Raw genomic sequence first — 12,035 nt, forward strand, 5'->3', positions numbered from 1 at the left:
CCCAGGGTGTCCCAGTCCCTCCCTCACCAGCAGGTTCCCACACTCCATGACTAAGGTGCCAGAGGCCCCTGATTCTTTCTGTCCTGTTTTTCTCCTTCTCAACAAATTATAGAAATGACACCCACATCACCCACTGCCTACACACTGTGCTGCCTGGTGTCACTGACCAGCACTGAGAGTGTCCGGGGGGGAGAGGTCACCTCCCCCAGTGAACTTCATGCAGGACAGGCAACTGCTCAGTAAAAACTGGTTGGTTGCAGGGATGGAGAAAGGCGGGAAGTAAATCTGTATTTAGATTCTGGGGAAAGGGAAGTGAAATTCCCAAGGTCATGTGGGTTCTAGAAAAGGAAAAGCCGGAGCTACAACAGAAGTAGAGATGCACCAGAGTCCTGCCCTGTGTCCTCCCCCCTCCTGTTCCAGGACAGGTGTCACGCTCTGGATTTGCATTTCCCATGAGGCAGAGGCAGGTGTGTGGTGGGGTCTGCTGAGACTCATTCTGGTATGAAAGTTCCTAGAGCCTGCTGTCTCCTCCACCAGATTGTGGCAGAGAAGGAAACTGTGATTTGTCCCACAAGCCAGGACCTCATCACTCCAGTGTGTCTGTCTGTCCTGCTGGGCTCTGTGGACCCCATATGCCATCTTGACACCGGGAACCCTGGGAGACAGCGCCATGACCCCGACCCTCACTGCCCTTCTCTGCCTCGGTGAGTTTGGAGGAAAACAGAAGCTTCCCAAAAAGGACCCAGGACCGAGGAGGCTGAGTGGGGACAGAAGTCCTGAGAGGATGGATAGGTGTGCTCGCCCAGGTCTGACCCCAGTGCTCAGGGGCCCAGAGCAGTTCTGGAGCCCCTGTTTTGGGTGGGGGGGAGTCTCACTTCCACTCTCTTCCAGGGCTGTGTTGGGGCCCATGGGACCAGGTCTACGCCGGTGAGTTTTCCCTCAGATCTCCTGCTTCAGCCCCAAATCACCACTGGGCATCTGGGGGCACATAGTGTGTCTCTGCTGATGGTCACCAGTGTGGGAGCAACCTTGGACAGACAGCTGGGGAAACTGGGGGAACAAGGACACCCCTGACACTTCATGTCTCTTCCTTTCCAGGAGTCCTCCCCAAACCCGCCATCTGGGCTGACCCAGGCCCTGTGGTCAACAAGGGGAGCCCTGTGACCATCTGGTGTCAGGGGAATCTTGGGGCAAATGGCTACGTTCTGTATATAGGGAAGAGCTCTGAGCCCTGGCTGATGAGGACGGCACAGGATCCCAGCAAGTCTGGGTTCCTCATTCAGTCCGTGGGCACAGACCACGCAGGGCTATACCAGTGTGCATACAGTATAGGGAACACAGTGTCTGAGCGGAGTGACCCACTGCTCCTGGTGGTGACAGGTGAGGGGGAACCCGGGTCCCCTCCCCACTGCGGGCTCCTCCTCAGAGGCTGAAGGGAACAGTGTGGCTTTAGGGACCTCACTCCTCACAGCCCACACCTGGGGAAGGTTGGGGTGACGGTCCTTTCACCTCCTGTCCTTCTTCTCCCTCAGGAGTGGACGAGGCCCCCTCCCTCTCAGCCCAGCCAAGCCCAGTGGTGGCCGCGGGAGGGAACGTGTCCCTCGTGTGCAGATCACGGAACATCACGGACACTATGTATCTACTGAAGGAGGGAGGGGCTGACCCGCCCCGAAGCATGAAACCGGAACTGAGGTCCTCTGCTGGGAGGTGGTGGACCCAGGCCACCTTCCCTGTGGGCCCCGTGAGCTCCTCCCACGGGGGGACCTACAGATGCTACGGGTCCCCCAGCTCCTACCCCAACCTGCGGTCACACCCCAGTGACCCTCTGCACATCGAGGTCACAGGTGAGGCGGCCCACACTTGTCTTCAGTTCTTTCCTGTACCCAAGTAACTGATCTGAACCTTGTGCCTAGTAGAGCCCTGGGGGTCGTGGGGTCAGGGACACTGGCGTGTTGGGGACAGACCACAGGGGGAGGCTCAGGGAGGGACCAGGAGAACTCTCCCTGCGGCCCCGTGGGTGGTGGGTGTGTGCCCCCTGGGTGCTGACGAAGCCCCTCCCCAGGCGTGTACAGGGCGCCCTCCCTCTCGGCCCAGCCGGGCGCACTGCTGCTGCGAGGAGACAGCCTGACCCTCCAGTGTCGCTCAGAGCCCGGCTGTGACAGATTCGCTCTGAGCAAGGACGCAGGGCTCCCAGCCCCCCAGCGTCTCAGTGGGCAGCACAGCCCCGACTTCCCCCTGGGCCGGGTGAACCGCACCCACGGGGGCCGGTACAGGTGCTACTGCGGCCACAGCCTCTCCCACGCGTGGTCGGCCCCCAGCGCCCCCCTGGACATCCTGATCGCAGGTGAGGACCCTGCCCGGCCCTGTCCTGTCTGCTGAGGGCTCAGCCTAGGCTCACCGTGGTCATGTGGGGTGCAGGTGAGGGACCTGGAGCAGAGGCTGGGAGGGGCTCAGATTTAGGGGGAGGAGTCAGGAAGTGGGAGTTCAGGGCATGGGGATGAAGGAGACCCTCCCAGGGGGACAGAGAGTGTCCCAGACAGTGTCCCTGGGGAATGACAAGGTCCCTCAGCTCTGGGCCAAGAATTGGGGCACGGGAGTGACTCTGCACATCGCACCTCTCCTCTCCCCCAGGACTGTACACAAAACCCTCCCTCTCGGCCCAGCCGGGGCCCTCAGTGCCCTTGGGAGCAAACGTGACCCTGCGGTGTGGATCCGAGGTCGGGTCTGACACCTTCCACCTGCACAGGGAGGGGTCCCCGGGTCCTCCCCGGCAGCTTCGTCTGCAGGACATGGCCGCCCCCTCTCTGGCCAACTTCGTCATCGGTCCTGTGACCTCAGGTGACAAAGGGACCTACAGGTGCTACAGCTCACTCAGCACCTCCCCCTACCTGCTGTCACACCCCAGTGACACCCTGGAGCTCATGGACTCAGGTGAGGGACTCCTACCCTGTCCACTGAGGGAGCAGACTGTCCCAGGAGAGCTCTGGGCTGGGATGGGGAGAAAAGTGAAACAGTGAAGTCACCAATAGGGGGAATCTCACCCACATAAAGAGACGGAGAAGATGGGGTGTCCCCACCCTCTCTAGGCCTCACCACATCTGAGGATTCAGGAGGTTCTTGGTGTTTCCATGGAACAGACTGAAGAGGGTGAAGGGCCAACATTTGGGGAAAGTAAATGGGACATGAAGAGGCAGCACAGCCCCACTTCCTCCTCTGGTTCGTGATTCAGGCAGCATTTGGGGCTCACAGACCCTCACGCACATGGACAAACTTCACGTCTATGGGGTAGCAGAGTCCTCTTAGCCTAGAGGACACACAGACTCCACCTGTCCTATGCTAGTTTCTGAGTTTATGCTTCAACACATCAAATATTTACAGAAGGGTTTGTTTCTAATATCCCGGGGATTACGGTGAAGACTTAAGGATGGGACCGCATGTCTCAAGTAGCGCTGAGGTCACTGGGTCTTGTGTGGTCAGCATGGGAGGAGATGCATGAAGGGGAGATGCCCCGCACAGGTGGGGAGCAAAGAGTGGGCGCCAGGCCTGCCTCTGTCCGTGGTGCTGATTCCAGGGTCCGGCGTCATCCCGGCACCTGTGCACTGAGGCCCACAGGGGAAGACAGAGTAAAGGGGGCCTCTTGTTTATGGGTCAGGGTGATTGAGGATCCACTGGGAGTCTAGGCTGAAGTGCAGTTGGCTCAGCCTCCTTGAAACGTTCCCAGTGACAGAATCCTTCCGTATCTGGGATGTGGTCCTCTCACCTTTCACAGCAGAAGCCTATACGGCCCAGATTTGAAAAAACTAAATCAGTTGAGAGCTTTGGTGCCAGTGAATGCTCATGGGAGAAAGAACATGAGTCCACTCTGAGCATGTCCTGTCTCCACCAGGGACCAATGTCATTACGTGGGCGTGGAGAGATGGCAGGACTTCTGCTCTATTTCCATGAGCACCAGGTTGTCAGCTGAATCAGGTCATTTTCCAAAACACCTCTCACAGGAAGTCGTGTCAGTGCCCTCCCCCTCTCAGAGGTCCTTATATTTCCTGGAATTTTATTTGTCACATTATGAGAGCCTATCTTGTGTGTACAGAGGCCTGTAACTCCATGCAGGTCTTCAGCTAAATATTTTATTTTATCATTTTGCTAATTTCTTATCAATCTTCCTATTAGATTACAAAATGAATGAATACTTATGGGTTATGTTAATGCATGATCCAAAAACTCTGTGTTGTACATATGATATCATTTATTTTTGAAAGAATGGTCACATGGAAATTATATTCCCAAGTCACAGATAAAAGATATTAGCTGAGACAGAGCAATGAGCAGGTAGACCAAGCCCTTCACTCCCTCATGCCATGACTTTCAAGACAAATTACATTCCTGCATGTTCACCTTTGTTTTCTAATAAAATTCAAAGTAAGACACCCGAAATGCTCACCTTGGGGACAAAGTCTGGCAATGTTGGTGTTAGAGGCCCATTCAGGATCAGAAAAGAGAGGACTTGAGCATCCCCCCATCCCCTCATTCACATCCTATCTGTTTTCTTTTCCTCTGGAGCAGCTGATGCTCTGGGATGATCACAAAACAATTCACATGCCAAGACTGGAGCTTAGGAGAAAATCTGTTATGGGACTACGCTCAGGGTGTCAAACTCTGTCAATGAAATGCAGGTACCCTGGTGATTATTCAGGGGGACTTGGGTGATTTGAGTCTGCCCTGACCTCTATGACCTCTTTACCCCCATTTTTTTTAGCCTCCCTCCTCCAAGACTACACGGTGCAGAATCTCATCCGCATGGGCATTGCTGGCTTGGTCCTGGTGGCCCTCGGGGTTCTGCTGTTTCAGGCTCGAGACAGCGAGAGGAGGGCCCACAATGCAGTGAGGATGTGAACAGAGAAGGCAACAAGTCCACCATTCAATGAGGTAGATTCTTGAAAATAAATCTTGTTGAGCAGGAAGTTCTGAGAAATAGCTGGAGCACAATGTGAGGGAACTGACTGTACAGAATGTCAAGAGCAGTACGAGTTGCTGACATGATGAAATACGTCTCAAGTGTTGCCTGTAGAGACTCTGATGCTATTAAACTGCAGACATGTCCGTCCCACCATTACCGATTTTCTTAGAACAATTCCCTTCACTTGTCACTTCAATGGCATGAGACTACATTAGTGTCTGCTTTGGATCTGCACCTTAATGCTCTGGTTCACTGTCATATGTGAGTCTACATTCTTCCTTATTTTTATTAGGCACATCCCTTGATCTAGACTTCTCTTCAGCTCAGAACACAGAATATGTTTCAGAGAACAGAATACGTGGATATAAGTAGGGCCCTGTTTTTTAAAAAATAGCATCCTTATTAGGACAGATAAATCTGAAATCATTCCTAAAAATGCCCTCTGGACACATCAAGCTCTTTGTGTCCTCATTGGATAAGAGTTTCTTCAGAAATGCCATCAGTTTGAATGAGCACATTGATGTTTGAAGCAAGCACCAGGCAGTGGGCTGTGAAACCAACTCTTTGAAATAATTTTTTTTTTTTAAGTCTAGATTTGTGGTCCTTGCCACTGGGTGTGCTCTCTGCTTCTCTGCAAAACAGCCAGCTATGAGACTCTTGGACTGTAGCAGACGCCATCCTCACCACTTTTTCCTGAAACTCCCCATATCCATGGGTTTCTCTCTTTCTAGTCTCCCTGTATTTAACTGTCTAATTCCACTCCCCCCGTATTGCACCCTAAACATTTCCTCGTTGCTGCCTTCCAGTTTCATAATTGTATCTTCAGCTGCATCTTCTCCTTGATGGAAAAAATGTTTTGAGTGTATTTCCATTTTTTTCCTACCTCTAAGATGTTTGCCTAATTTGATTCTGAAATTCGATATTCCTCTATAATATAACCCCTGTTGTTATTTGAAGAATACCAGTGGCTCCTTTATTTTTTCAGAAATCTAAATATAAAATAAAAGGACTATTATCTATCCTTCATGAACTGTTTCCTCAGATATGATGACCCCCATTACTGACTCTGTAGGCAGTGCTCACACCACTGTGCGTCTTGGTCCATTCCTGCTGACACTCACCTCAGCTCACACACACCTGGTTCTCCACACACAGTCCCTCCCAGGGCTGTCCTGGCCTCGGGACTGAGAGGGGGTGGAGAGTTTCAGCTACTCTGCCCCATGACATTTGCTGCTCAAACAACATCTGACTGGGATGTGCCTGGCAGGGATGACTCCAAGGTGAACCTCATACTCACACCTGGACAGACGCCCATGTCAGACTCAACGGGATTGAGTCTGTTTCACACACACACACACACACACACACACACACACACACACACACACACACACGACGTGACTCAATGCTGTGACCGGGCACTGCATCAGTGGGCAGAGACATCCTGGATGGTCGAAGGGACCACAGAGCCTCCAATTTGCACCTAGTGAAAGGTCTCCCTGCTGCGGGGACCCTGGGGTACCTGTCATGCCCGCACAGGGGCAGGAGCCTCTGATCTGGGGACCCCTGGATCCAAAGAGGCCCCAGCTTTGGTCTGTTTTCTCTGTTGTGGTTCCCTCTCCATTTTGGAAACTTTCATTTTTGGTTTGTTTTTTTTTTGTTTGTTTTGGTTTTCTCTGAAATGGCATTGGCTCTTGAGTGGGCACAGCTGTAGCCCACCTTAGACTGTGGGGTCCATCACCTGACTTCTCATGTCTCATCCCAACATCTTCATCGGATGTGAAATGAACAAGGATGGACCCCGCCCACCCACACAGGACCGCGGACCCCAAACCTCCTCTGAGCACTGAGGCTCGTGACATGATGCCAACAATGAAACTGTAGCTCAGGGACTGATGGAACGTGAGCGCTCAGGTCACACAGGCCGTGGACCACCGAGGAATATTTTAATGGGAATCAGCTTTCTCCCACAAATGGAAGAAGGAACTCACTCTTTGTGCTGTAAAATGAAGACGGGGCCACAGGATGAGGGGACAGCTCTTCTGAGGAACAAGGGCCCCTGAGGGGCAGGAATGACTCAGAGGCTGGTTCCCAAGAAGGAGAAGTAGATGCAGTTGCTACAAAAAAGGAGAAGTTGGATTGGGGCTGTTATAGAAAGAAGCCACACTCTGGGGCCAGTGGGAAGGATGCATGTTTCCTTCCCCTCCTTCCCTGCATGTGCCCTTGGTGCTCATGGTCCCGGTGACAACGGACCTGCCTGCACAGCGAGAGGGAGACGTGTCTCTGAGGTCTGAGCTCTGCAGGCATAGGGACCACGTCTTCCTGAAGCACCTGCAGGGCCAGGTGACCACTGTCAATGGAGAGGACACACAGGCAGGTGCTGATGGAAGGCTGAGGGGGAGGGGTCCCCATGGGGGAGGCTCTGACCTGAAAGGACATCCCATGGGTCAACTCACCTGCAAGGAACGTCTTAAGAGGCTCGAGGTCTGTTTCCGGCTCCATCATGGGAATGACAACCATGCCCTTGGGGAGACCCTGTTCCCCTTCCTGAGAAGCTGGTGACGTGACACCCTCGTGACAAAAATTGCCAACCTCCCAGTGGCCACACCCTGTGCGTCTGTCTACCCCGAGGACACTGAGGCCACTTCCTTCTGTACAGCGGTGTCCAGAGAAGAGACACCATGGCCCCCACCCTCACAGCCCTGCTGTGCCTGGGTGAGACGTGAGGAGGGGTAGGTGGAGCCCTGCTCTGCCAGGACCCAGGACTCGGGGGCTCATGGGGAGGAGGGTCCCGTTCAGGATTCAGGGCACGTCTCTCACAGCGCCTCTCTTCCAGGGCTGAGCGTGGGCCTGCGGACCCCAGTGCAGGCTGGTGAGTCTCCCCAGGTGTCCCAGGTCCCCTCCTCCCTGGGGACAAGGGGCCACATTCTTGGTGGCCAGGCTTTCTTACCCATGAGTGACATCTTGGAAATTGGAGGCTTAGAGCTGAGAACTAGGAATAAGGAATCTCTTGTGACCCAGCCCCTGATTGCTTCCAGGGACCCTCCCCAAACCCACCCTCTGGGCTGAGCCAGGCCCTGTGATCCCCTGGGGGAGTTCCGTGACCATCTGGTGTCAAGGGACCCTGGAAGCTGAGGAGTACCGTGTGGACAAAGAGGGAAGTCCAGTGCCCTGGGACAGACAGAAGCCACTGGAACCCAGGGACAAGGCCAAGACCTCCATTACACAGATCACAGAGCTACACGCAGGGATCTATCACTGTCCCTACCACAGCCCCGCTGGCCGGTCAGAGCGCAGTGACCCCCTGGAGCTGGTGGTGACAGGTGAGAGGACACTCAGGGGTCCCAGCCTCAGGCTCTGTCCTCAGGAAAGTGGTGCTTTCAGGGTCTCTCCCCCTCACAGCCCAGCCCTGAGGGACATGAGGGAGGTGTGAGCCCCATTTAACACGCTGCCTCCTTCTCTCCTAGGATCCTACAGCAGAAAACCCAGCCTCTCAGCCCTGCCCAGCCCTGTCGTGACCCCAGGACGGAACGTGACCCTCCAGTGTCGCTCATGGAGGGGATTTGACAGGTTCATTCTGACTAAGGAAGGAGAGTACAGGCTACCCTGGACCCGGGACTCACAGCGACACCCCAGTGGGCATGTGCAGGCCCTGTTCCCTGTGGACCCCGTGACCCCCGGCCGCAGGTGGACATTCAGATGCTACGGCTGTTACAGGAACACCCCCCAGGTGTGGTCACAGCCCAGTGACACCCTGGAGCTCCTGGTCTCAGGTGAGGACGACTCATCCTGGCCCCTGAGTGACTTAGTGGGGAGGCAGGTCTCAGGGACAGCCCAGGTGGCCGGTCAGGGGAGGAGGTGCCAGGGTTCTGGGCCGAGAGGCCCTGGGAGTGAGAAGCAGTGAAAGCAGGAGGCTCAGGGAGGGCGACGGGTCCTCACGGGGCTGCTCAAGCCCCTCCTCCCCGTTCAGAAATCAGCTCAACGGTCACGTCCAAGGAAGACCTTCACTCCTGACACGGCCCGGAGCAGACCTGCCTCCTTGCACCTGATATAGTCTCCTTCCCTCAGTGCACATGTGTGTGTGTGTGTGAGTCTGACCAGCATATTTCACGCTGTGTAAATTCACGTTTGCTACTTATCTGCTCAGCCACAGAAAACCAGAAATGCTGTCATAATGACGTACTGAGTCAGCACTAGCATTTGAAAATAATATGCATAGATCTGTGTGTGCTTCTATGTGTGTGTATATGTGTGCATATATGTGCATACATGTAAATTACATAGAAGCATAATAAACTCGCACACATATCCTATGGCAGGCAGTCCTGACGACGCGAAGAATTATTACTGATGAAATAAATAGTTGATGAACCACCAGGTTAATGCAATAAACTTGGTTAAAAAGGGGGTCAGGCCCAGACCCTCAACGCAATGGGCTCCTGACATCGGACCCCAAGACCACCATCCCCTCATCCCAGTACCTGCATCCTCAGCTGTAGAATAAGTGGATACTCTCCTCCCAAAGCAATTAAGCAACGTGGTCCTGGGCCCCAGAGTGAGACCAGAGCAGAGCAGAGCTCCATTGAATTGGAGAAAAAACTGTAGTGAACTTGGGGACCACCAAAATTGGTTACACCGAGATGGAGTCATGGGGATCCGCATTGGCATGAGCGATGAGCAGTCCAGAGGGGACGTTCCTCCGCAGAGAAAGGTGTCACTAAGGACAACACAGAGCTTATGTTTCGAGAAATGGGTATTAGACCTGAGAACGCAGGGACAGGCAGGGGTCAGGTCCCATCTTTTTGTGGTTCTCAGGAGCAGCCGGCACCATCAGCCCATCACAGAATAAGACAGACCCCCAGAGCGGTGAGTAGGAGAAACTCTGAGTTGAGGGGCTTGGGCCAGAGGGACTTGTCCTGTTAGAGGGAGGCAGGTGCCCTGGGTTGACATCCGTGATTCTGGGGTGACCATCTGCCCTGACCTCTGTGACCTCTTTACCCACAACCCCTAGCCTCCCACCCCCAGGACTACACGGTGGAGAACCTCATCCGCATGGGCGTGGCTGGTCTGGTCCTGCTGGCCCTCGGGGTGCTGCTGCTTCAGGCTCGAGACAGTGAGAGGAGGGCCCACGCTGCAGCCGGGACGTGAGCACGGAGGGGACGGGCACCGTTCAGAGTGGGGGAGTGTGAAGCTCATCTGATGTCCCAGGACGTGGTGAGGGACAGTCTGGGCGCAGCTGGGGAAAGTACTGCCGAGATCGTCCAGGGGAGCAGACGTGGATGGTGACATATGGGGGCAGAAAAGATGAGCCATCTTTCTGGTGAGCCGCCTCCCTCCATCCCACTGTGGGGCTGTGCCTCCCAGTCATCACAGACACCCATTGACTGTCCTTCTGTTCTCACCCCAGTGGCATGACGGTCACCCACACGACTGGTTTGGATTCACATCTACACACTTCTTCATGCTGGATCCCATTCATACGACCAAATGTTGTGTCTTCATAGCCTGAATGTTTTTTTAAATGTAAGGAACAAACTATGGGCACCTGCCATATTGTGAGTGAACATCAAACTTTTTCAGTTAAATAAAAGGCTAAACACAAAAGGTCCCATTTCTGTGATTTTAAATGAAATGTCCAGGAGAAGGGAGCCCATTGAGAGAGAAATCAGGTGGTTTCTCGGGGGCTGACGTGCAGGAGAGACGGGAGCCAGGCACCTTGCTGTTTTCCTTTCGGGCATGAAAACCTTGAAACTAGAGAGACGTGATGGTGCAGCGTCGTGAATTTACTAAACTCCAGGGAATTCTATGCTTTAAAAGCCTCAATTCTATGTTACATGAATTTTACGTCATCAGAAACAAATGCAAGTCAACCACATGGTTCCCTGTGGGTCTCTTTTACCTTAGAAGTTGTCCCCTGTCCACATGCCGTTTCATGGGAGGCGGGAGCCCCCAGGTCTGAGATGCCCTCAGGGCCCAGTGCTCAGGGCTCAGACCCATGGTGGGAGCCCACCATCATTTCGGTGTGTGGGGGTGCAGGACCCAGGGTGAGCTGCGAGTTCCTGTGTCCTTTCCATCTGTGCTCACCTGCCGTTCAACCAAGAATGGGCCACAGCCCTTGCAGGTTGGGGGGAGGGAGGGATAATCCTGTGGTTCCCAAGCAGTCCTTCCTGCACAAGTCCCACTGCCCGCGTGTCAATCAGGCCCCAGAAATGACACCAGATGGAGCGTCTTCATGTCTCGGGCGCTGCTGCTCCTCACGACAACCGTGAGAGCTGAGCTTCCAACTTCTCTGCGATGAGGAAGATAGAGTGGAAGTTACTGGTCAACACAGACGGTCAGTAAGTTCTCCATGTTGTAATCACAGCCTGTGAACTCCCCGCACCTGGTGCCTCTGCCCAGCGCGTGGGGGTGGAATCAGTGTCACGTGGGGAGTCCCTCACGCACAGAGAAGGGCAGCGAGGGGCACACGGGCCTCAGCGGACGGGACGGGAGAGACGGAGAAGGGCTCCTGCTCACAGACACGCGGGAGTCAGAGAGAGGAAGTGTGTGGGGGACACAAACACACACCCAGCCCAGGGCGGTGTGGCTTCTGCTGAGGGTCAGGCCACAGTGTCACCACGGCTCCCCAGCTTTCTGCTCCTGAGACAGCCCCATCTGCCCCTGCAGGCAACCCTGGCGGATATTGGATGGGCCCTCCATCTTTCCACCGCTCCCCTCACCCAAGGGACACGCCCACACCTCTGACCATAGCCCTTCTCTCAGGGATCAGTTCACCACCACCGTCCCCTCAGCTGAATACCCAGACCTCCTGTGGATGTGATTCCGTCACCCTCCTCTCTGGCCTCCTGCAGACCCTCCCACCCAGAGGAGGTGTTTTCCTCTCGGGGACCTGAGTGCACCTGTCCTGGCCCCTCCCCTGCACGGAGCCTTCCCACAGGGGTCCCCTCGCTGCAGCCACACCCAGTCGCTCCCCCTGACGGTGCATGTTGCTGACAAGAGGGCTGAGCCCAACTCTCCACCCCAAGCAGAACCCCCTCCCCCCTGTAGAGGGCAGCTTTGTGTGCTATTGGGAACTGTAGCC

At 54.7% G+C, this 12,035-nt stretch overlaps 2 protein-coding genes across 2 annotated transcripts; both read left to right on the top strand.

Annotated features, from left to right (window-relative positions):
- Nucleotides 1-670: 670 nt before the first annotated feature.
- Nucleotides 671-5,146, top strand: LOC149995436 (leukocyte immunoglobulin-like receptor subfamily A member 6). Its single transcript, XM_090259223.1, has 6 exons — nt 671-704; nt 1,099-1,380; nt 1,533-1,844; nt 2,063-2,344; nt 2,632-2,931; nt 4,769-5,146. The coding sequence occupies exons 1-6, from the start codon at nt 671-673 to the stop codon at nt 4,888-4,890; spliced, it is 1,332 nt and encodes a 443-aa protein (XP_090115349.1). The 3' UTR covers nt 4,891-5,146.
- A 2,473-nt stretch (nt 5,147-7,619) lies between these two features.
- Nucleotides 7,620-10,541, top strand: LOC149995437 (leukocyte immunoglobulin-like receptor subfamily A member 5). Its single transcript, XM_090261168.1, has 6 exons — nt 7,620-7,669; nt 7,791-7,826; nt 7,993-8,277; nt 8,422-8,727; nt 9,770-9,820; nt 9,966-10,541. Exons 1-6 carry the CDS (start codon nt 7,636-7,638, stop codon nt 10,100-10,102), a joined length of 849 nt encoding a protein of 282 aa, XP_090117294.1. The 5' UTR covers nt 7,620-7,635; the 3' UTR covers nt 10,103-10,541.
- The last annotated feature ends 1,494 nt before the right edge of the window (nt 10,542-12,035 follow it).

Source organism: Furipterus horrens, unplaced genomic scaffold, assembly GCF_987537825.1.
Source record: "Furipterus horrens unplaced genomic scaffold, mFurHor1.1.pri manual_scaffold_13, whole genome shotgun sequence".
Taxonomy (NCBI): Eukaryota; Metazoa; Chordata; class Mammalia; order Chiroptera; family Furipteridae; genus Furipterus; species Furipterus horrens.

Bases quoted from the DNA above. Each gene is read 5' to 3' on its own strand.
- LOC149995436 (XM_090259223.1), top strand. From the start codon at position 671: ATGACCCCGACCCTCACTGCCCTTCTCTGCCTCG. The intron at 1,845-2,062 runs GTGAGGCGGCCC...GCCCCTCCCCAG, and splicing joins TCTGCACATCGAGGTCACAG to GCGTGTACAGGGCGCCCTCC. The intron at 2,932-4,768 runs GTGAGGGACTCC...CCCTCCTCCAAG, and splicing joins CCTGGAGCTCATGGACTCAG to ACTACACGGTGCAGAATCTC.
- LOC149995437 (XM_090261168.1), top strand. From the start codon at position 7,636: ATGGCCCCCACCCTCACAGCCCTGCTGTGCCTGG. The intron at 7,670-7,790 runs GTGAGACGTGAG...CCTCTCTTCCAG, and splicing joins CACAGCCCTGCTGTGCCTGG to GGCTGAGCGTGGGCCTGCGG. The intron at 9,821-9,965 runs GTGAGTAGGAGA...CACAACCCCTAG, and splicing joins TAAGACAGACCCCCAGAGCG to CCTCCCACCCCCAGGACTAC.